This window comes from Danio aesculapii, chromosome 18, assembly GCF_903798145.1.
Source record: "Danio aesculapii chromosome 18, fDanAes4.1, whole genome shotgun sequence".
NCBI classification, from domain to species: domain Eukaryota; kingdom Metazoa; phylum Chordata; class Actinopteri; order Cypriniformes; family Danionidae; genus Danio; species Danio aesculapii.
The window spans coordinates 56,068,974-56,095,513 of record NC_079452.1 but is presented as its reverse complement, the minus strand read 5'-3'; the positions used below and the strand labels follow the sequence as shown (position 1 = coordinate 56,095,513).

Genomic DNA, 26,540 nt, shown 5'->3' with positions numbered 1-26,540 from the left:
CAAATTATCTGCATTAGAAATATATTAGACTTCATTACTTATTATAATGTCTAGTTATTTTTAAACCCCATTGTAGTAATCATTACACATAGTCCACTATAAGATAAAAATAGCATTAAATCAGACCACCAAGCTTTTATTTAGTTGGAAAGCCACATGGATCTTTTAAAGCTTCTGTTTTGTTGACAACTGGCTGATAAAAGGCAGTAAAATAACAGAAGTTTATGACCAATCTTTTGTAATACATTTCAAAAAGATAAAAGATAACACTACTCTACATCAATCCAACTTTTATTACACTTGAAAATTATGGCTCAACTATAAATACAGGTACTGCTCCTCAAACTCTGCTTCTACAAATTGTATTGATGCCTAATGTGTAACACATAAAAGGCCAGCCAAATGACTCATGGTCACTAAAGCAGAGTGCAAACAATGCAAAAAGTCCACTTTTATCCACTATCCCAGTCTGACTCATTCTAATCGGTGGGAAAGGAATGCAATCCTATTACTTATTAATGGAGGACCTAAAATTGTGGCTGATATTTGTGTCGGATAAATGCAGGGTGTTGTCAAAGAGGCAGAAAAGTGGCCCTGTGAAACTGTCAAGTATTCTTTGTGAATGTTTTTGTAGCCTCAAGAGTAAAACGTCTGAAAAAAATAGTTTGTGTGAAGGAGATATTAAAAACAGTATCCTTATAACACTTGACAATATATGAAATGCTAATATTAATTCATTCATTTTCTTTTCAGCTTGGTCTCTTTATTAATCTGGGGTCGCCACAGCGGAATGAACCGCCAACTTATCCAGCATATGTTTTACGCAGCGGATTCCCTTCTAGCTGCAATCCATCACTGGGAAACATCCAAACGCACTCAATCAAACACATACACTACGGCCAATTTTAGTTTACCCAATTCACTTATACCACATGTCTTTGGACTGGTGGGAGAAATCGGAGCACCTGGAGGAAACCCATGTGAACACAAGGAAAAATGCACACAGAAATGCCAACTGATCCAGCCGAGGCTCGAACCAGCGACCTTCTTGTTTTGAGGTGATCTTGCAACCCACTGTGCCACTGTGATGCCTGAAATGCCAATATACCATATGCATTTTAGTCAAACTTAGCTATGAACATAGTTTGTAATGAAATATTGCACAAGGCCTACAAAATGATTTTGTTAATGTCTTTGTAACAAAGATTAGCTAGTAAGAGGTGAGCTGGAAACCTCACTTACCCAGGCTTTAGTTGTTGACATTAGAAACCGTGGTCCTTAATGCTCTTGTTAATTGGATACAGGTCTGAATCCCTCTCAGCGAGGTTCAAGTACAAATGGGAGGGTTGCATTGGTGCCGTGACCCATTTGAGATTAAGGTTTAGGGTAGCATAGGTAAACATCACTGGCCTCAAGAGATCCACAAGTGGCTGACACGTTAAGCCTCGAACACGCCAAGCCAAAGTCAAAGAACTAGGCGACTGGTATCTGAAATAGCTGCTTGTTAACACCCCAAAAAGGACAACAGCCAACAGAAACAAGAACATAGGTTTTGCACCTGCATGAGAGGATAAATCTTTCAATATCTGCAGATGGTAGTCTGTATTATCATACTCTAAAGGAAACTGGAACTAGTTCTGCACACATACAAGCCATAAACAAAGAAGCATTACCATTTTCAGAGTACTTCTCACTGACTCACCACAGAGAGATTCAGTTTTGTAAATATGTCTGATAATCTGATTTCTTTTTCAAATATTTCAGAAAACAAAGAAATGACAGCCTGCTTCTATGTGGTCCATCTTGACTTGTATTGTTTGCTTAGGGTGCTTTCACACCTGTATATTGTTTTGTTTCAAAACAAGGATTAAAATTGATACATTGCTTATTTTTGTTCTTGGTTTGGGCCACTTTTACACCGAAAACTTTCTAATCAGACCAAAATAGCTAAAACAAGTCATGTGTGAGTAAACTCTCCTCACATTGGTCAGAGTTTCAGGGTTTATTTTTTCATGGATTCTGCTCAGCTGTCACGTTATCATTTTAATTTAAGATGATGAGCAATAAGACATTATTGTGAAAAGGTGAACTTTAATTCTGACACCCACAGACATCATCATCAAATATAAATCACAGAGGTTAGACTTTCTCAAATTATTATATGACTAAAATACGGAAGATATTAGTTATCAGACGGTAATTTAGGTCAATTTTCTTAACGGATAAGCAGCACTCTGTAATATTTCAGCATGCTTTCACTTTCGTATTTGACATGAAACGCACATTTACTGGTAGAAATTATGGCATCCCGCTCTACTCATCATTCTTTCTTCATAAAGTCGTATATATGGCTATTACATAGACATAATACATTGTTATATAGCCTGGTTTGTTAGATCGTTTTGCTTTCTCACTACAATCAATCCGCTCCAAAGTTTGTTTCAATCGAGCCGAGACTACCTCATTCTGCCGATCTTGGACCAATTGTTTTGGCGTGGATCTGAGCAAAGTGGTTGGATTCACATATGCCAAATAAACCGCGTTAACTGGACAAATGAGACGGGTTCCAATACAAACGTCTAGGTGTAAAAGAACCCTTAGGTTTATCAATTGAGTTTTTGTTCACAGACTCTAATTCATAGTTTCTATTTCACTGATGGCTGATGCTGACTCTACATGCTAAATTGTACAAACTTCCTCCAAAGAGAGCCCGACACAAGGTGGCGTGTGGAACACACCAAACAAACTAGCCTGACAGATGCTCGCTGATGCCTCGATGCTGCCCAACACTGTAAAAAATGCAGGGTTCCACACAATTCATTTATGTTGCCCCAACACAAATTACTTAAGTTAACACTTCTAACAAATTTATGTGGATTGAACATAAAAAATTAAGTTGCCCCAATGAAATCTCAAGAATTGTGTTGTTTCAGCTCATTTTAAATAAGTAGTTTGAACAAGCAAAAAAACAAAAAACAAAACTTTTTTGAGTGAATGGTTGACTTTTGGCTTTGTGTGTCTTGGCCTTTAGCGTCCTTGTTACTGAGACATACATTTACTAAAGATTTCTTTGCTAGTAAACCTCACTATGCTTGCCTCAATACACACAATAGCAATTTAACAGACACACTAGCCATGCTGGTAAATACACTCTCCTGGCTTTAAGCAGCATTAGCAGCAGCACTAGTAGGTGCCTTTAGCATCCATGTTTTCAAGATGTTGTCAATTCAAGTAGAGCTGGTGGGATAATATTCATGGGTGCACATGACTTTTTTGGTCCAAATCTCAAAAGGATTACCTGATTGATCCTCTCATTAGCTACGTTTCTATCCATCTATTTTTATGCCCATGTTGGATATATGCATAAAAACTGATTAATGGAAATGCCAAGACACGCATAAATTTTGAAAATGTGCATTAAAAAAAACATATGCGCATAACTAACTAACTTTAATTCTGTAAGAAAAAACTGCAATGGAAATACTTTTACCAAACAAATCCCAGTATATGCATTAAAAAAGTCATGTGATTTTGTTATAAGAGATCATGTGTGTGAATGGACAAACTAGGAGGCTGAGCATGTTGTAAAACATCTGAAATGTTGTTTTGATCATTCTAAAATGTCCTAACTGTTTCAGTATTAGTGTTATTATATTATTAATGACCTCCAGAATCAAGAGCATCTGTGCTCCACGTCTCATGCTTTCAAATGCCACCGCACGTTCACTACCTGTCAGGATTGCGTTCTGAGGTGCAAGTCATTTATTAAATGAAGAAAAGATTCACGCAGCTTCTCCTAGTGCTGCAAATTCCATTTTTACTGTTGATATTTGGCGGCAGTTTATCAGGAAGTGACGATTTTGTTTGCTTTTGCTCCTTGGATGGAAACGTTGCTTTATTCGCATAGCTTGGAAACATAGCTTGTGACTGTTGTCTCCAAGCTCCTGCAACAGTGGCACATATGTTTTGGTTTTAACCAACTTTATGTGGCTATTGGAAAGAAATATGTGAGACAATGTCTCAAGTAGTTGGGCAAGCAATTAAACCTGTATCTTAGCACAGTTTGATACACACTTCTTTTGTCAGTTCACTGTTCATGATACAAAGAAGATTTTGTGGATTTTGTGTCCCTCCTGGCCAGACGCCATATTCTACTATTCTGGATTCAGAAGTCCGTATTCTGGAAGTCATCTGCTCCACCTACTCACTCCATGTGGATTACTGACGTTTTTCACATTATAAAACTGGAACAAATTAGACACTGTCTAAAGGGACCTTCTAAAAACTTTTATAAAATTTGGGGTTCTCTCCTTGAATATATGGAAATGTATACTCCTTGCATACTGCATTCTTTGCTGCTGTGTGATATCTCATCATAACCAAGCTTTTAATTTGGTGTATAAACCATTGTTTTGGTAGATACAAGATTATTATTATTTTATTATTTTTTATTGTTATTATTTTTATTATATTATTTATTTTTGTAATTTTTAAATATATCTGGGGGTCAATTGTCACATTCATTGGGGTCCTTGTTTACTTATCCCTCTCTCTCTCTATGTCAAAAGGTACAATAATATTCTAAAATGTGTAATATATGTACATTTTTTAAAATTTCTATAAATAAAGTTGCAGGGAAAAAGGAGTGCCTGAAGATTTTGCTTAGATTTCCCACTGCACGATTTTAGTCCTGATTTTCTCTGATTGACAAGTTTTGTGAAATCACTGACAAAAGCCTGTAATCAGAGGCAAATCATTTACACAATTTACACAGTGGGAATTATCCAAAATGCATTCAGAGAGAATCGCCAATATGTGGCAGACGCCTGTGAAATATTTGCTATGCTAAATATCTGGACCTGTCGGCGATTCAAAATCATGTTGTGTGAAATAAATAAAAGAAATAACTGAAGAAGTAAGTATAGCTTTCTAGACCTTTCACAGACAAGAATTCACAAAGTGTATTACAGGAAAAGAAAACGTAGATCAAAACAGGTTAAATTCCAAGTACGAATACCCTCAAAATGTAAAGCCAGCTCACCAGACTGTTCATTAAAAGCTTGGTGGTTTTCAGTGATGACCAACAGCCAATGAGAGAGCAGGATACGGCACAGTGAATATTTTGGGGAGGAGTTATAAACCACAATATCAGAATAAATAAGCTTTATATTAAACAGAAACAAAGAATCGTTTGCCTAATCATTTGCAGCAGAAGTATGTTGCAAAATTATTTATTGACTCTCTTTACACAATGCACAATCCTTTTTCAACGCATCTCCACAAACTCTCCTCCTTCATATTCTTTTTTTTTCTTCTTGCCCTTACTTGTGTATGGGTTAAGCGTCCTTGTTAGCTGACCCACCTCCCATGCTGGGGACACTGGTTTGAATCTTGCTCAAAGCACTGTGAAAAGATCCCGGAGGGTGGGCATGTGTTCTTTAGGAACTGAACCCATGACCTTGCTATTGTTCTTGCCATGTTTTACCAACTGATAATAATGAAGAAGACATATAACTACATCAGTTCATCTGTCATTTGTGACAAATGAGTCTCTCTAGCCTGTTCCCCACTGACCCTGGTGCTTATAACCCACCACTGACCCTTGCACCCCCATTTGAATCAAGAATTGATTCAAGAATTGTCCTGGGGCCTTCCAGGACATACACACACATAAGCACACATATAGTCAAACACATCCCTTAGTCTTTTCCCCTGGTCTCTGTATCCATCTGACCTCTCGTGCAAGGTCCAGACGTACATTTTCTCATATCCACCGCCCTTCCCCCAGTCAGGCGAGTGACTCCTGTCATTGTCGAGCCATCTCTGTCTTCGGTGAGCGATAAAGGGGTCATTGTTGCTACTCTGCTATGTTCCTAGTTCTCATTTTGCCCTAACAATCTCTCCATGATCTATTTTCCCTACACCTGCTGGTAAAATCTACCTTGACACAAGAACTTCATAATCAAATATGTCAGGAATAACACTTGGCTAAATTGTAGAGAATGGTAGTGTCGTGTAGAAAAGGACTCAACCCAGCTTTATTAAAGTGATTATTACAGCAGGGCTTGCAAAATCTGGTAGCCCGAAGTCCCTGGGCTATTATTTTTACAATCGAGCTACCAAAATCTATCTACACCATCTAGTGTAGATAGATTTTGGTATCCCGACTGAAAAAATAATAGGAGGAACTGGAGGAAACCAATGTGTACATGGGGTGGGGAGAACATGCAAACTCCACACAGAAATGCCAACTGACCCAGCTGGGGCTCAAACCAGCGACCTTCTTGCTGTGAGGCAATCGTGCTACCCACTGCACCCCCGTGAAGCCCTAAAAGTGAATTATTTATCTAAAAAGTAACTAGAGTTACATTTTTAAAAACGCAATTCAAATATTATTACGTAATTTTTAAAAGTAATGCGTTACTTAACTGGTTACTTAGAAAACTAATGTTATTTCATAACTCGCGTTACTTGTAATGTGTTACTCCAACACTGATTGTCAGTGCCGCTGTTTATGAGGAAATTTTTCAAACAGTATACATTATTAAATAAATATATGATGAATGGAAAGACATTAATTTGTCATTTGTTTAAATATTTTTGTAACAATGTAATACGTCTTTGTTATATGAGTTATTATTCATTTCAGATAATAAAAATAATAAAATACAATCGATTTCTAATATGTCAAACATAATTTACCATTCAAACTTCTAATCTTAGATTATTTTAAATTAACTTTTTTTTTTTTTACAATTTACTTTAAATTAATTAAATGGTTTTAAAATGAACAATAAAATGACATTGTTGTCTGCCAGTTTTACTGAGCAATGTGTTGATGATCTCAAAACTGTTCAATTTAATATGTCTGACCTGTCTGATCATAGCCTTTAGTATGTATAATTGTAGTTTTAATACCCTGAAGTTGTGTTTAGAGATATATTGGCCTTATTAACAATTTGAAAAAAGTTCTGAACGTGTGGCACGATTATTTGATAGCACCAGACAGTGTGCGTTAACAATTAGCCATAAGCAATTCCCGTGTTCCAGTAAAAACCTGCTTGAGGAGTGTGTCAGGGGAAGGTGATCAGGGGTTTAGCATTACTCTCAGCTGAGTCACCCTTCCAATTGATCCCCATTTCTCTTTTGTTTTGGTCAATGTGTGGGCCATTCTATTATAACAGTAACTTAAGTCCAGCGTGAGATCAGTTAACAACATAGACTGACCAGCGACTCCAGCCTATCAACTCTCAGACACAGAATGACATCACTTCAAAAGAGGTCACTGTAATCAGATTATCCTAGTTATTCAGATGCACTGACAACCAGCGAACCAAGTATGTTCAAATTAGCCCCCCAGGCAACATTAGGGAGAAGCAGCTATTATATTAATTTTGTATGCTAATGTACACGTCTTTGTTCCTGACTCCTCGTATCATTGTTTAACATGATATATTTACAAAGCTCCATTGATTTACACAACAGCTATGAGTGGCAACTTAATTGTGACCGCTGAAATGTAAAGATCAAAGATATATTTTGTGACAAATACCTTTACTTTGTTAGGAATGCAATTATTGGTGCTCTAAACATGATGATATACCATACACACAATACTGTGTCACTGAGAGGGGACTGTATTGTGGGGGAGGGGGTGTCTAGGGTGCAATAGAGGGGAGCTGGGAAGAGGCTGGAGGGCTTGGAATCCGCCTCTGTTGCCACGGCAGCTGTGCCAATCTCCAAGTACGCCTACAGTTTGAAGAGGATACCTGAGCTCAGAGCCCCTGGATAATGAGAAGCAGTGAAACCCTAAACTCTGACAGCTAATGCTTTCACCCGTCCTGTGTCTACAGTGGTACAGTAAACATGCATCCCATCTTTGGGAGAGGGAGCAGCACTGGGATGACTGTTTTCATGGATTTGACAAGGACAGGGATTAGCAGACTTTGCTAAATCTTCTCTTGAGTGTCTGTCAAGCCCTGCTGCAAAAAATAACAGCAAAAGCTGAACCTTTAGTACCTAGTGTGCAGTGTTACACTTCCCAAATGCATCCATAGTCATCCATTCAACTACCCTCTTCTTTCTGCCCACAACAACTCCAACTGTGCTTAGCAGCAAATAGCACAAAGGACCAAAAATAGCCCAGCTTTTTCCAGAGCAGAGCAGCTCTTCTTAAGAAGAGGAAGTAATGCAATGACAAGAGGCTTTAAACAAAAAACAATGTTTCAATGCTGAGCATCTATTCCATTTATCCTATCACTACAGTCTATCAAACCTTTTATTATCATGCTATTGCTAGTGTGATTGCAAATTTCAGAAAAAATTTGATGTAGTCTACTGTGGTAATGGTAATTGAGATATAAATAGCTTTCTAGATACGTTTAGCCATTAGGCATTTAATGTTATCGCATGTAAACATGTGTTGCTTTTGGCTGCTTTTTACACCAAAATTGACCATTAGGGGTACAACAGTTCATGACTAGGGAATTACATTTAGAATACAACTTTGTACCTTAAAAGGTTTATTGTACACTCTCAGAAATAAAGGTACAGAAGCTGTCTCTGGGGCAGTACCTTTTTAAAAGGTACATATTTGTTCCCAAAGGGTCCATAATGGTACCTCAAAGGTACTTTTTAGGTACATTTGGGCACTAATATGCACCTTTGAGGTACCACTGTGGACACTTTGGGTACAAATATGTATCTTTTGAAAGGTTCTGCCCCAGTGACAGCTCGTGTACCTTTACTTCTGAGAGTGTAGTACCTTATGGGTACATGGCACTACTATGAACACTATAATAATAAGGTAACACAATATCACAATAACACAATAGTAAGGTACAAAGTTGTCAATTTAAAGGTACTGACTCAGTGCTAAGTGCCTGTACCCCCAAAAAATAAAATTTTTACACAATCACATCACCCTTGACACTAAAAGATAAAGAATTGGTACTCACTGTTGCTGGATTTGAGGTCTCGGTGGATGATTGGCACAAAGGTCTGGTTGTGCAAGTAGTCCATTCCAGTTGCAATCTGCACGGCCCAATTCACCAGTACCCGAGGAGGCACCTTCTTGCCAGCAAGTGCCCGGTTAAGCGCCCCACCACGGGCATATTCCATAACAAGGCAAAGATTTGGCTCTCGCAGACAAACACCTCGTAGAGCGATGATATTGCGGTGACGGAGCATCCAGAAGAGTCTGGCCTCCTGCCTCACATTCTCTGCCGTGGCACTGATGTCCTCATCCGGGTCCTGACGAGCTGCTTTTACAGCCACTTCCTCACCTCGCCACACACCCTTATACACCTTTCCAAAGCCGCCAGCACCGATCACTTCCTCCAAGCTCAGCTCTAAGAAATCAATTTCCAGTGGTGAATCTCCACCAACCAGGGCTTCCGGTGGCAACGCTGGATAGCTGGAATCCCGTTGGGTTACATAATTACAAGGGAATATGCCCACCTTGTCTTGGATCTTTCCAGTCCACCATCCTTCATCTCCAGACACTTTGGAGTCTTTGGACAGCACCTCCAGTAGGTCGCCACGTCGCAAGGTCAGCTCCTCATCTGCTGTAGCTTCATAATCGAAGACAGCTGTCCAGTATGTGTTGCTGCCTTCGTGATGATGGGGTAGATGGGAATCTGGGGAGCCCACTGAGGAGGGAATAGTAGAGGAGTTCTGGCTGCTGCTGATGCTTTTCAGGAAAGGTGTTGAATTTGTATTTGTTTGAGTAGCAGGGGGAACCAGGTGACCACAGGACCCCTCACTACTGGTGCAAGGTAGTGGGGCAGTACTGCCACCACCTCCAGCTCCTACTCCACTCAGCCTTGTATGTGGATCCATGATTGAGTGCACAGATCAGCGATGAGGTCTCAAAAGCTGGAGGAGACCCTCTGTCAACTTGCACACAATATCCATGCAGAGCCCATCTACTGAATGCAGGACTTCTTGATGAGTGAAAAAATCAATAAGTAAAGCTTCTGTTGGGCTGCCCCTGCACTGTCCTCACCGATTGCTTGGATTGTCCAAAGCACACTTTGCATGTGTCTAAACATTTATAGTGCCATTTTAGTCAGTTGGTGTGTCCTTACATGTCTAATCTGACTAGGACACAGATACTGAATTATTTCTCGTTGCAATGAAAGGTTTTCTTAGTAAAATGTGATCCAAATTCCTTGAGATTACATGAGAATAGCCAGTCCATCAAGGTGTGAGAATGATTTCTTTTAGATTGTTTGATACAAAATTGGGTTTTTACACCAGAAGTGAAATTAAAATGATTGGAAGTTGCCTGTTTTTTTATTCAGAAAAATCCTGAAGTAAATGTTACTATAAGATAAAGCCTAAACTAGATGAGTCTTCTTGATATTTTAATGCTACAACACATAAACTCCATTAGGGGTTAACTTTCAGCTAACTCGCCTGCAATGGAATTTGCTCTTGACCTAATCCATCTAAATCTGATCCAAGTAAAACTCGGATAATTTTAAAGGTCTGTCGATGTTATTTGCAACGGATGTTAATAATAGTTATAGCCTTAAACACATGCATGCGCAGGCTTAAGGCATCTTCAGGCATTCAGCTCTCATAGGCTCAGGGAGATGCACCAGCTCGCGGTCTCAAAACATGCACAATTATTCGCACATTAGTGCAATTCACTTTACCCTTCTCTTGTCTCGTACACATCGCTAAAGCTGTAAAACAGTTCAAATCTCTAAATAGTCGTTAAGGAAAGCACGCGTCCATTTTAAGATGCTAATCACAACATAGAGATGGCAGAGTTGTGGTTTTCATTACCATTAGTCGACAAATGTTTAAAAAATGCTGAGCATTTACCGTTTTGCACACAAGGAAGGGCATATGTTTGGCATATTAATGTTTATCGATAAACGTTTCTAGGCTCAGCACGTCTACTGCCATTTAATCCGCGTCAAAAGCGACTGTCGGTTCGCGTTATTTCTGTGGAGCGTATGTGCAAATGCCCACTTCGATCATTTCGCCCTCAATTTTCATGGTTGTCATTTTAACAGACATTTTATTGTCAACCAGCAGTTGATTCTCAAAGCTGGAGTCAGTTACGTATTTAAATAGTAATGTATGATAAGCTCATTCGCGAAATTTCGACTTGTATAGTATTATTATACAGCGATGTTCATATATTTCTATAAAGAATGAGAGTGATGCGGTTCGCTTGCATAAAGGTGACTTTTATCCAGGTCGTACCGATTAAGAGAGGAAATTCTCCATAATGTGTTTATGATGCCCAAATAAAAGTCAACACTAGATGTGTCCACCATCTTTACAATAACAATAATAACAATAATAATAATAATAGCCACCTAGTTGCTTTCTAGATTCTGCAACCATATTTCTTGTAATCCATAGATCAGTGGTAAAGTATCCATGTGTTCTTTCAGCCAAAAACAACCAGCGGTTTCCTATATTCTGCGTTATGTTTTTGGTTGCCTGGATCGTTCACTGTACATCACAACATCCACACGGCTCGTCGCATGGGCGTATCATAACGCTGAAATATTCCCATGTATTGAACACATCATCAAATTCCAGTGAAGGATGCGCCGGTAATACTTCTCTCATCTGGGTCAGTTGGTCTGCTTGTCGTCCATCTCAGTCGAATCGTTTCTACCCCCGTTGTTTTTCCTGTGAGAAAGACGATCTATTTCATGGACCGGGCTGTCAGCTCCTAAGGCTGACTTTGTATCCAAATACACCGGCTGGACTGGGGGTGGAGGAGGACAGTAGGGCACACTGGGAAATGGAGTTCATGCATGCAAAGTGCATGTGACCTATTAGGAGCAATATATATATATATATATATATATATATATATATATATATATATATATATATATATATATATATATATATATATATATATATATATATTGCTCCTAATAGGTCTAAGAAAAAATAAGAAATTACAATGTTATATAAAATTACATATTATAAATAATCTACGTGCAACAAATTATATATAATTACCTAAAATATATAGCATGAGTATATTTATTGATAGAAATATTACAATTTAACTTTTTTTCTTGTAGTATATTTTACAGTATAATTTATTTCATTCAAAATAGTTAACTTCTTTTACTCTTTTGAAAAAGGTTTAATATTCTCTCCAATGCTAAATTCAGCTGATCAAAATACAATACAAAATAATATTTATTATTTATGTATTATTTTTATTAATATTATTTATTTATTTATTTATTTTACGAGTCAACATAATTTTAAATGTATGCATTCAGATATACTGACTGGAGGTTCACAAGACATTTCTGATTATTAAAAATTATTTTATTCATGATAGACAAATTAAATTGTGACAATGAAAACATTCAAAAAATTAAACATACAAATAAATAAATTATATTTAAAATATATATCAAATAAATGCTTATATTTTTTTACTTTTTTATTCATGAAAGAGTAAAATTGTAAAAGTAAAATTGCATCACAAGTTGTATCATAATTTACACAAAAATATGAACAACACTGATAATAATAAGAACCATTATTTATAACAATTCTTGAATTTCTGAAGGATTGTGTGACACTCATGACTGGAATAATGATGCTGCTTTGAAACTGTGACCATTTTCTCAAAGTGTTTTTTTTTTCTGCCACAAATCTCCCCTTCAGCAGCACTTACAGACACACTTCACAGATTTATTCATTTTTATATTCTGAAGGATTTTACAGACAGATGTACAAACATAATTTGTGTGATTACAATTTCACAATGTTTGCAGAGATTCCTAAAATCCTCTCTGTAAAAATTTTTTCCACTAAAATATATAATACATAAGAGAAAAAAAGATTTTTAAACCTGACTTCATCCAATGTTCAGAATCTTGCAAATCAAACATGAAATGAGGCCTCACTTCCATATTTATACAACATTATAAAAACCTTTTAATTTTGTAATTCCTAATTTAATTCATATTCTGTGGAAGTGTGTTCATTATTAATTATTAACTCATCCTGTTCGCCTTCAGTATCTAAATCTTTTCTTTATTTGGATGTAAATGCAGACTTTCAGTTAAATATCTGACCAGCACAGCATGTAATAGAAGGAGAACAGCTTTTCTCCATTATGTCATGCTGCCCCCTGGTGAGATTCTGGATCACATTGGTGGCAGTTTTCTTTCTGGCTTCTTGTAGTCCTGCCATAAGGTCCTGCTCTCTAGTCTAGTGTATATAATTCAGCTTGTCGTGCTGACCAAGTTGATATTCTGTGAGCTATCAGAAGAAGGGTTTGGTGTGTTCAGTCTCACCTGCTGTTTCTCCATAACTCTTTGAAAGAAGTGACAGTGTTTGAGTCTCTGGAGTACAGAGGTGTTAGGATTCATTTTAGACGATTATGGATGAACTGAAGCAGCCAGTTGAAAATCAAATCAAAATATGTGATGATTCATATCTGTTGAGATGACAGACACACTGAAAAAAAACTGATTCATCCAATTAAAAAAAAAAAAAAATAGGGTATTGGTTCATATCTAAATGTTCTCACTTGACCCAATGGAAAATAAATCATTTGCCTTAAACAATCATTTTTATTTCTATGAGAACAATTTTATATTACCTGGTACAAAGCATTTTTGTCTTGTTGAAGAAAGTCAATTAATTAAAATTCTCTTTTTGTTCTAAACAAGAAGATACAGCTTTATTCATAAACACAATTCCCATTAAATGTTACTTATTCAATAATAAAATTTAATGAAATTAAATTTATTTGCCTTAAACAATTTTTCTGTTAGCATGTTAGCGAGGAAAACACACTCAATCCTGGAAGACTTTATTGTTAGCAGTCTGACAGCATAAGCAGGTAAGCATCACTACAGTCTGTTATCCTTTTTATACTGTGCTCAGAACATGAACAAACCTTAACAGCACTATACCACCGACCTGCTTCTTTTAGATACCCTCATTGATGGTGATAGTGATTTTATAAATCAATGAAATATTGGGCTTAAATCATAAAAGCCAACTTAAAAATAAACACAAATAAAGTTTGTAACAAACCAACCCATGTATTGAACTAATATGACACATGAACTAACTTTAAAACATTTCCCATGATGCACCTGGCTATAGTGCTGTGAGCCAGGTCATTACTGTGTGAGAAACCTTAAAATTTTACATTGGTCAAAACAAATATTTCTAGTTGAGCTCTTAATCTAAAACATTTATATTTAATTATGTTTTGAACTTAAAATATATTACTTGAAAAATAAAACAAATAATAGTAATCTGAAATGAAAGACACATTTTAAATTTGATGAGGTACTGCTTGAATTTATTTTTCAGTCCAATTGTGAGTTTATATAAATGACTTTCTTGGGGAAACTGACTGTCTTTATAAATGTATCTGGTGTTTTCTATTTATCTTGCCTCTAAACAATTTAAATTAAATGGTTAGTTCACACAAAATGAAAACTGTCATCATTTACTCACTCTTTACTTGTTCCAAACCAGTTAAAAATTATTTGTTCTGTTGACACGAAAGAAGATGTATTGAAATATGTTGGAAACCTGTAACCAGGGGCGGATTTATTTTATTTTATTTTACTTTACTTTTTTATTTATATTTATATTTTATTTTATTTTATTTTACTTTACTTTACTTTACTTTACTTTACTTTACTTTATTTTATTTTACTTACTTTACTTTACTTTACTTTACTTTACTTTACTTTACTTTATTTTATTTTACTTTACTTACTTTACTTTACTTTACTTTACTTTACTTTTACTTTATTTTACTTTACTTACTTCATTTATACTTTACTTTATTTATTTTACTTTACTTTACTTTACTTTACTTTACTTTACTTTACTTTACTTTACTTTTAACTTACTTTATTATTTATTTTACTTTACTTTACTTTACTTTACTTTACTTTACTTTACTTTACTTTATTTTTTACTTTACTTTACTTTACTTTACTTTACTTACTTTACTTTACTTTACTTTACTTTATTTTATTTTACTTTACTTTACTTCATTTTACTTTACTTTACTTTACTTTACTTTACTTTACTTTACTTTATTATTTACTTTATTTTATTTTACTTTACTTTACTTTACTTTACTTTACTTTATTATTTTACTTTACTTTACTTTACTTTACTTTATTTTACTTTACTTTACTTTACTTTACTTTACTTTACTTTATTTTATTTTATTTTACTTTACTTTACTTCATTTTACTTTACTTTACTTTATTTATTTTACTTTACTTTACTTACTTACTTTACTTTACTTTACTTTACTTTATTTATTTTACTTACTTTACTTACTTTACTTTACTTTACTTTACTTTATTTACTTAACTTTATTTATTTTACTTTACTTTACTTTACTTTACTTTACTTTATTTTACTTTACTTTACTTTACTTACTTTATTTTACTTTACTTTATTTATTTTATTTTATTTTATTTTATTTATTTTATTTTATTTTATTTTATTTATTTTATTTATTTTATTTATTTTATTTATTTTATTTTATTTATTTTATTTTATTTTATTTTATTTTATTTTTATTTTATTTTATTTATTCTTACTTTATTTTATTTTACTTTACTTTACTTACTTTACTTTACTTTACTTTACTTTATTTTATTTTACTTACTTTACTTTACTTTACTTTACTTTACTTTATTTTACTTTACTTTACTTTACTTACTTTACTTTACTTACTTTTATTTTATTTTACTTTACTTTACTTTACTTCATTTTACTTTACTTACTTTACTTTACTTTACTTTACTTTATTTATTTTACTTTACTTTACTTTACTTTATTTTATTTTACTTTACTTATTTACTTTACTTTACTTTATTTTACTTTACTTTACTTTACTTTATTTTACTTTACTTTACTTTACTTTACTTTACTTTACTTTACTTTACTTTACTTTACTTTATTTTACTTTACTTTACTTTACTTTACTTTACTTTACTTTACTTTACTTTACTTTACTTATATTTACTTACTTTATTTTATTTTACTTTATTTATTTTATTGCTGTCTTTTTTATATCATTCAATTCTGTTTTCTACATTTGTATCCTAATGCAATTTCTAAATTTTAAATGATTTGGTTTTTTTTTTCTTCAATTAACAACTAAAAATAATACATAAACTTTTTTTTTTTTAACTAAACCTTGACCTGATTTTACCGCTGGACCACTCCATGATTGGGGTGGGGGTGGGACACATTTTGACTTAAATGTTAAAGTTACAGTTGTGTTCGTTAGAACCTCACCATACAAACTGATAAACTATTTTATACATTTTATTATGACTTTTAGGTATTTATTGGGGGCCCTCCGATTTCTTGGGGCCCTAAGCGGCTGCTTACCTTGCTTCCACTGCCTGTAACCATTGAATTCCATAGTATCTGTTTATTTGTTTTGCCTACTATGAAAGTCAATGATTACAGGTTTGCAACATTCTTCAAAATCTCCTCATCTGTGTTAAACAGAACAAAAAAAAACGCAATGTAGTAAAGGGTGAGTAAATGATGAGAGAATTTTCCTTTCTTTCATGCTAATGATGTCACTTGATTTCCAAATATGTTGATAATCCGAGTAATTGTACATTTTGAAGCATCTGAACATTTTAAAGCAAATGTTTTGGAGCAAATAACAAATATTGATAGTCTAGTATTGTAACAATATGCTGAGCCATTTGGTTTTTTTATTTTTTGTTATAAAATCTATCGAAAGACATTTAAAAACTTTAGTTTGTTGGGGAATAATGAATGACATTATACATTAGGTTTTGCTGTGTTTTCATGGATATGCAAATTCACTTAGCCACTTTAAATGATTTTGTTTATGAAAATATCACATTGCTGAATTTTAAGGCATGTAAATTTAAAAGTGACACTCCATTTAAGATGATTTTGTCCACAGAACGTCTGGCACTGAATGGCAAATTTTTATAGGGAAACGTTTTCTTGATAAAAATAATATTGCATCATTTACAAACCATTTGTATTTAAGAGTAGTTGGTGGTTTTAAGATCATTCAGAATAAGTTAGTAAATGATTGATAAACTATTGAAATCAATGTTTATGTATCTTATTATCCAGGCGTTTAGTAATGTCTACTATGTATGTTAATAAATGCTTTATTAACTCAACTTCATCTAACCTAATCTAAAATGAGGACTATTTATGTTTCGTAAATACTCTATAAATGACCATTAAAGGCTTAGTATCAAGTGAACAATAAATCTTTGCAATCCTATCTAAAAATAAAATTACTGTAAAATTACTGTAAAAATTGGATAAAACAACAACAATATAATAATTTAACATTATATATGATACAACATTTAAATGGTGATGTTTAAACGGTACAGTAATTTCATTTTATATAAAGTTGCAAAGATGTATTTTTTCATTTGATACAGTTTAATTTGTGCATCTTCAAATGAATAGAATTAAATAATGTTGTTAATGTTCTTTTTTTCCTGTTTAGAATTTAACTGAGCCTTTAAATGTCACTTCTAAGTGATTTATAAAGCATAAATAGTCCTCACTTTAGATTAGGTCACAAAATGAAGTTAAGGTAATAAAGCTTTTTAATTGTTATGTTTATAAAGCATATATGCATGAATAATAAGAATTATAAATGTTAATTTCAATAGTTTATTAATCATTTACTAACTCATTCTGAATGATCTTTGAAAACCACCAACTATTCTTAAATCATTGGTTTTTAAATAATGCAATACTTAATTTAGTAATGAAAAATATGAAAAGTATAAAAACACAATCATTAAGCATATTACACATGTGCTTATAAGTCAAGAATCAGGCATTTGTAGTTGTTGTTATAAACTGCTTACTAACGTCTATTAATGTAGAGTTAATGCTTAACAAATAATGAATTCACTATTTGCTAATGCTCAATAAATGGTTCATAGTGTGTAGTTATTATAAAGTGTTACCGCAAATTCTTCAGCAGGATAGCACTCCTTCTCATACTTTAGCACATCAATGTTCCTGAAACCAAAGAAGGTGAAGGTGCTCCAGGATTGGCCAGCCCAGTCACCAGATATGAACATATTGAGCATGTCTGGGGTAAGATGAAGGAGTAGTCATTGAAGAGGAATCTAAAGAATCTTGTTGAACTCTGGGAGTCCTGCAAGAATGCTTTCTTGCCATTCCAGATGACTTTATTAAAGTTATTTGAGTCATTGCAGAGATGTATGGATGCAGTCCTCCAAGCTCATGGGAGTCATACACAATATTAATTCTTTTTCCACTGCATCATGACTTTATATTCTATATGTACATTATTTCTGTTAAGTGACAAGACTTTTGTCTAAGGAAAGTCAGACCTTACTGTTCTAATTAAATCATTAAAATAATCAAGGCATGATAATATTTTATTTTGGTGCAATTTTTGGTAATACTTAGCCTTTCATATAAGCCACTTCTGATGCCAAATGATCAACTAGAAGTCAGAAGTTATTATTTGTTGTTCCTAAAAGTTGGATAGACGACAGGACTTTTGTCAGGTAGTGTATTATACTGTATATATTTTACAACTCTTTGTTAGGGAATGCTAAAGGATAGTGTAGTATGAAATACGGTAGTATACATTTTACTACAGTAAACTGTTGTGTATTGTAGTATAATACATATATAGATTTACAAAACATCTAACAGTGTTGGGTAATTAGTTAGTATTACAATACAGTTGTTTAACAACAGCAACTTCAGAATTAGGCGTTATGGTGGTGCAGTGGGTAGCATAATTTCCTCACAGCAAGAAGGTCACTGGTTCGAGCCCCGGCTGGGTCAGTTGGCATTTCTGTGTAAAGTTTGCATGTTCTCCCCGTGTTGCCATGGGTTTCCTCTGGGTGCTCCGGTTTCCACCACAGTCCAAAGACATGCAATGAATTGAATAAGCTAAATTGTCCGTAGTGTGTGAATGCATGAGGGTATGGGTGTTTCTTGGTGTTGGGTTGTGGCCGGAAGGGCATCTGCTGCATAAAATATATGCTGGATAAGTTGGCGGTTCATTCTGCTGTGGTGACCCCTGATTAATATGGGAATAAGACGAAAAGAAAATGTATGAATGAACTACCTCAAGTGATTAATTCAAGTACTTTACTATTATATGGTTCAAAAAGAATAGTGTATTTACTAAAGTACTATAAGTTTTTTTTATGTGTGTACACTGAAAATGATTCAAAGATGATTGCTTGGATTTACAAACTTTTTAAGTGGTTGTAAACAATTTATTTGAGTTTAATCTACATTCTTTGTTCAAACTATACCAATATAAACTGTTTGATTAAATTTTGCAGAAATTTTTTTTTCAGTGTAGATTGTTCAGTGTAGATAAATAGTTTTTCTCAATTAGTGAAATTATTATTGGTTTGTGTTTGCTTATACAGTAGTTAATTTGTATAGGACTGAATATTGATAACATTGAAGGTATTTATAATATTCACATTAATATAAGCACACCTAAACTATCAGAATTTTTCTCTCAGAAAAAGTACTGACTTTATGCATGCACTTTCTTATGATCAACATAAAGCAAAACATTGTAAATAACGTCATTTAGTTACATGTAATAACAAAATTAACCGCAAGAGTGTGCTATACACTACTTTAAAATGTACATGATCTGCCTGCTAAGTATAACGCACTATAGATAGCCATGGAATCTAAATGTGTCATACTACGACACAAGCACACCTAATAAGGATTTTTTTTACAACCGAAAATCGCCTCTGTTGCACATTTAGCACGTGCTGTTGCAAAAAATGCGCTGAAATACGCGAAAAGACATGACACTGCAGTCTGACGTCATGCAGTGGCATCAAAGCACATTCATTTCCATGTGGAAATTCTCATTGTCCTGCACAGCACAATCAAAATGCAGTTTACACACCTCAATTAATATCGATAATGTTGCAGTTCCCATTCAATCAATGTGCAAAAGAGTAACGTGAACATTTGAACACAGCTTCTACCTCGTGTTAAACATATGACAGATCATGGAAATGGAAATGACATGTACAGTGTTGATTTGTCTTATGTCAGTACGGAAATATCATATTTACAATGAGAATATGAGTCATTTATAAGCAAACTTTGGCTCGGTCAAAATACTAAGCTAGAAAGACTGTGCAGTTGAATGGAGGACATATTCAATGAAAGTGATTTTGTTTGTATTTATGTAATGCACGTGCACTGTGTGCTGACTGTAATGTTGTGAATTAAACTGTAAACCATAACCTACCGCACTCCACGTTACATTGCGGAATTCGCTCTCTTTCACACAATACTACAGACAGACACTTGTGAATGCAGCCCCGCGCATGCGCAGTGTGCTGCAAGTGTGTGCGCGAGTAGCAGCCGGGCGTCGTGGTTTCGGTTGGCTGGGAGGAAGAGGAATAACGAATGTGGGAGCCAAGAAGAATTCCTCGTTGGCGATCGGTGCTGGGGCGAGTAGCGACAATATCCACAGGATTTCTCAAACGTTTTACGGACTACAAATGTCTCCTTAGGGAAATTTAGGGAAGTTTCCCCTCTCACGCGTTCCCGGGTCGGATAAGGTAAGAGACGTTTACCGGGGATAATTAGTTTCTACGATCAGGTTTAAATCAACAATGCGAAGTGGCGAGTAAAACTCAGTAGCCTTTGGAGAGCTTTCAGATTTGGCATGTTTCTTTAGTATGAATACCAGCATTTAGAGGCCAACGGTGGGTTTCCTGCAGCAAACAGTGGTTATTGTGCTGGGTTTGGGATCTCTGTACTGTATTTTCATTAACTGAAAAAAACATTAGTGAATATAAACGTGTTAGTCCTTCCTGATTAGTTAGCGCGCATGCGTCAGCACTATGTAGTTTTTACTCACCTGGACTAAAGGCCGTGCTTTAATATTGATACTACAAGTTTCACACAATAGTGTCCTTGTTTTACAGAAGTTAATGTCTCTTCTAGCATCTTAAAATGAATGTTGGTTGCTGGTGAGCGTTTTCTCGTAAAGTTTCAGCACACGCAGAACCCTTGGAGAATCCAATGGAAAAGCTTCTTGGCTAGTGGATCTTGCTGGATGATTGTTCTCTGGCAGTTTGTTTGGGCATACATTTGCTGTTTGGTGTGAGTTTTATGTTTCACCTTTAACACATGTGATAGGTTTAGGCATTGTTTTGATTGTTACACGATGTGTTTTGGTTGTGGCAGAAGGCCATTTGGAATTTATCTTAATAACAACAGGTGGCTTAGATGTTATTCTGCGATTAAAGGACTATTCTGTCGTTATTTGCTCACTCTGAAATAGTATATTGAATTTCATTTGTCAGATTATTACAAAAGTTGTGGAAAAGCAGTCATTTGATTTAGCCCTAAAAGCCTGACATGACCTGAAAGTTTATAGAGAAGCATATTGGACCCTTATAGGACAAAATCTATATTTTCAAATGTTTTCAAACTTACTTGATACATCAGGGTTTAATATTATAGCTTTTGTGATAAATGAGGATTAGGACTCATCTTCACTCATTCATTTACTTTTTGGCCTAGTCCCTTTGTTAATCCGGGGTCGCCACAGCAGAATGAACCGCCAACTTATCCAGCACATATTTTACGCAGCAGAGGCCCTACTTATACACTACGGACAATTTAGCCTACCCAATTCACCTGTACCACATGTCTTCGGACTGTGGGGGAAACCGGAGCACCTGGCGGAAACCCACGCAAACACAGGGAGAATATGCAAACTCCATACAGAAACGCCAACTGACCCGAGGCTCGAACCAGCGACCTTCTTGCTGTGAGGCGACAGCACTACCTACTGCGCCACTGCGTCACCCAGGACTGATTTTTTATTAAGATACTCAAACTACACTGCAATTTTCAATTTGCTGCATTTGCATTTTTATGATTTAAATTTTAGATGACATGAAATCTATAAGTTCTTCACAACAGTTTAGCAGATTGCATGTAAATATACATTGTCCTTATGATATGCCATTGTTGGTGGCAAAATATACGATGCAAACTCAGTACAGTAATACTATTTACAAATAAACATTCAAAATTACAAATAGGCAACATTTAAAAGCCTGTTATGTCAGATTTTACATGTATATACCTCTGTACTTTCTAAAAAATATGAATGAGTAATCAAGCCAATTGAGTTAAAGTTAGTTTTATATTCGCACATTCATTCTGTAACAGCTCCCTATATTGTTTACCGTGGTACTTTAAATGTTCGGACTGAAATCACATCCAAGTATGACTTCAAAACAAACATTAGCACTGTTTTTAATTGACTTAGAACAATGTTGTACGTAGATAGTCATTGGCTGCTAATATGATTCCATTATTTATTATATTATTAAAGAGAATGTGTGAATAGAAAACAAACTTTACCTCAATATCAAGCAAATATTACTAACCATGGAGACTTTTTTTGTTTACAATTACTGAAAATAATAAAATATTAATTGTAGATCTGCACTAATCACAATTTGTTTGCTTAAAGTAAAGATCATGATTTTCTCATGATTCTGTAGATGTAAAATAAAGGTAAATATGAGTAGGCTGTTATTTTTTAAACGTATGGTAAAGCATAAATAATAATATTAGGCCTATGCGTAGGTCTACTGTTGGTAAAGCTAAAGTTTGTACTTAGAACAGTGGACATGAATAGACTTTAATTATGTTCTGTTTGTTAATGCACAATAAATTGAAGTGTCTGAACTATTACTAATTCTAAAGTTTAACTATTATATTTGAGACATATGCTTGTCATTTGTCATTGACAACATTATTAGATAATTTTTTTCACTGGTAAAATGAAACATTTGTCATCATCAGATTCCCTCTTAAATTTCATTCAACATTATAAAGGCTTGAGTAGTTATACTGACACTGTTAAACATTTAATCTCACCCACAACACTCTGTGTTTGCTAGAAAGAAAAAACATATCAAATTTATAATCATCATAATCATAACTAAATTGCGATATGATCATTAAAACCTGTTTCACTTTCACTGCACAGAGTGGCTCATGGCTGCCGTCACTTTGAGAAAAAAAACATACATGTTTACTGTTCCAAAATATTATAAATGTGTTATTAAATAACATATATTGTGTTCAATGGAGTAAAAAGTTGTTGTTCATTGACTCAGACATTTAAAAATAACTTAATCACAATACCGTGATACTGTGAAACCGTGGTATTTTTATCCAAGGTTATCATACCACCTGAAATTTATACTGGCCCATGCCTAGTGCCATACTTATCGTGTCAGATGACAGATGGCATATCCCATAGTAGACTGTGTACAACAATTTGTTTAAAGCAGAGTTTAAATTAGCATATTTCTAAGCTATTGTTTTACATTTGACAAATATGAAACAATTAGGCTTTTTAGGGTTAATTTAGTATGTTAATAAAAACGCATTCAATCCTTAACATACTGCTTAATGTCATATTAAGTTATGTTCGTATGCTAAGGGTAAAATGACATTTTTTTTGGTCTTTTTTTTTTTTAAGTGCTTCGTTATGAACATTATTTAACTCCACTGCAGGTTATAAACTGATGTGTAGCTGCTGTATAATTAACAATCAGCATATGTTTCTGAGGAAGTCAGATGGCATTACCAGCGCGCGCACACACCGCACCACCACATTAAACAATATAAAATTAAAGAACCAGACTGCCGTGCCTGGAATTTTGGAGGTTTTATTTTAGAAACTTCCTCTCTGAGGCTAATTGAATCACATGAATGTATCTGATGGCAGTCATATTGGCCAAATTCAGTTCTCATGCTACGTGTAGCGGAGAACAGTGAGGGGTTTCTTTTTGGACAAATGTGGAAATCAGTCACCCTTCCGGTTGACACAAATAGACCCAAACTTGAAGCTGATCCTTCTTACAGGTAATAACCTAAGACAAAATGCGTTTTTGTGAGGAGCTGAATGCTGTTGTAAATCTCAAGTAAGTGTCTCCAGGTGTTAGGCCGAACTCCAGTTTTCAGTAGCGTATAGCCTGTAGAGTAGCAGTGTATCTGTATTCGGAGGAATGGTTGGAGTTCTTTGCAAATTTAAATCCTTTTTTTCCATCAGCTAACCAGAAAAGCCTCTTATACTCACATATACTCTCTTTTGCAGTCGGCTAAAGTTATTGATATGAGGGTTTTGAATAGACAAACTCCTAGTCATTGTCTGAAGGATTTGCATTTGTCATTTGAGTCCTTAGACTTTTTAAGGTGGTGGCAGTGGCATTGTCTTGTGCAAACATGCCTGATTGGTTGTTAAGGTTTCGTTTGTTAATACACACATTGACATGAGAGAAGAGAACAATACATGCTTGGGCAAAGTAATTTGTCTTTTTAAGCTCTAAGGATAGTAAATTCTGACATATTTGGGCCAAGTACAGTAGTGGTCAAAAGTGACGGAAAGGGACATCTGCATAATAATTGCTTGTAATGACTCTACTAGTTAAGTATGGGATAAATATGAGCACTGTGTCATAATAGGAAGAGAAAAATACATGTATAGCAATGTTATTTGGCAAACTACAGTTTAGGGCTGCACAATATATCTTTTCATCGTTGATATCGTAATGTGCACATCCACAATGCTGGAGTAAATGTTGAGTAATGTTGTCCTAAAAAACGAAGAAAAAAAAAAAGTAAATAAAAAAATATTACCCACACCTTAAAATTTTGACAGTTTTAAAACCTTGACTTTATTAAACCGTGGTATACCTTAAAAACAGTTATTGTCCCATGCCTAGTCACATCGCAGGATATGCAATTGTGAGTTATGATTATAGTTGACCAGGCGAAACAGTTAGGAACACATGAGAATTGTGAAGTTATTACAGAGTTTAACAATATTACGCTGAAGGTTTACCATTTTCACATGTTTTAAGGCCTGGCAGTGTTCAAAGTATTCATGCACATATTATATTCTTTAATAAAGAAAACTTTTATTGAATTATTTATACAGTAAAGACTTATGCTGTGTTATTTTACATTGATTATTCAAATTCTGTGCTTAAATACTATTTGACTGCCCTGAAACCATAAAACATAACTATCACATTTCTGTCTTTGCTCTTTTGTTTTTATCTATGCTTGTTATTTATTTATTACATTTCATGCATAATTAGCTTCCCAACAGAATCATCCCAATCAATCTAATTTAATAAATGCTTTCCAACTAGCAGTTCTCAAGTCATTTGGTGAAATTGTATAAATAGTATAATGCAGTGTCCTAAATGTCCAAATTTTCCAATATCGTGCAGCACTACTACAGTTTATTAGAGAACTAGGGGTGTGCATTATTTATTTTTATGAATAATTGTAATCGTTGAGTTAAAAATCTGCAAATGAATAAGCACGTCACTCACTTTGCAAAAAAAATAAAAATAATATCATGTTTTGACAGTCCCAAAGCATTCACCGTGTGATTGGTTGTTGATTCAGATGTCTAGATTCTATCCTAATATGCAAGTTTCCCTTTGGATTTGATTCAACGCTTGAATTTATTCTCAGTTTTTGATTTAGTTCAATGACAAATGCTGCTGGTGTTTCTAGTGATGAATTAATGCTAAGAAATTAAGATCCACAAAGCTAAATAATAAACCTTTTTATGTCAGGTACATTCATTCATTTTCTTTTAGGCTTAGTCCCTTTATTAATCCGGGGTCACCACAGCGGAATGAATCGCCAACTTATCCAGCACATGTTTTACGCAGCGGATGCCCTTCCAGCCGCAACCCATCTCTGGGAAACATCCATACACACTCACTCACACACTACGGACAATTTTAGCCTTCCCAATTCACCTCTACCACATGTCTTTGGACTGTGGGGGAAACCGGAGCACCCGGAGGAAACCCATGCGAACGCAGGGAGAACATGCAAACTCCACACAGAAACGCCAGCTGACCCAGCTGAGGCTCGAACCAGCAACCTTCTTGCTGTGAGGTGACAGCACTACCTACTGCACCACTGCGTCGCCTGTCAGGTACATGTGTATCACAAAACTATTCAATGAGTAGTCAGAAATGCAATCTAGGTTGTGAAAAACAAGATTAAAAATAAAAAAAGCTTTTAGAATATAATTCATGTTATTAAAGCAAAAATATCTTTGTTTTTATATTTATAAGATATGACATTATGAATCACTGTGTCACGGTCATCATGATTATTATGCATTCAATCATTTCAAAACACTACTAGTTTAATAATAAGTTACATGAAAACTATTTCATGTAAAATATTTTAGAATGTTATTTATTGCTGTTAAGTAACCAAATAATAAAGCACAAAATAATAATAAAAACAAACAGTAGTCCAGTTTTCTCTTTGGACATAAAAATGAAAAAAGTTTTATTTTAAACATAAGTTACAATTTCACACTGAAAATAAATGACAAAACAATGAGTGAATAAAGAAATAAAATAAATAAAAAAATAGCCTGCTGCTGCTAGGTGTCTTAGCCATATTTA

The 26,540-nt window shown here is 34.5% G+C and overlaps 2 protein-coding genes across 3 annotated transcripts in view; one reads left to right on the top strand and one right to left on the bottom strand.

The window, feature by feature from the left end:
- map3k10 (mitogen-activated protein kinase kinase kinase 10) overlaps nt 1-11,686 on the bottom strand; it is a 61,640-nt gene extending 49,954 nt beyond the window's left edge. Inside the window, exon 1 of the mRNA XM_056478941.1 lies at nt 8,958-11,686. Coding sequence (XP_056334916.1) covers nt 8,958-9,840 — 883 coding nt within the window. The 5' untranslated portion in view covers nt 9,841-11,686. The remainder of the gene's footprint in view (nt 1-8,957) is intronic.
- An 8,728-nt stretch (nt 11,687-20,414) lies between these two features.
- sipa1l3 (signal-induced proliferation-associated 1 like 3) overlaps nt 20,415-26,540 on the top strand; it is a 173,462-nt gene continuing 167,336 nt past the window's right edge. For both annotated transcript variants that reach the window (XM_056478864.1, XM_056478863.1), the window contains exon 1: nt 20,415-20,618. The gene's annotated coding sequence lies outside the window, so the exon portion shown is untranslated. The remainder of the gene's footprint in view (nt 20,619-26,540) is intronic.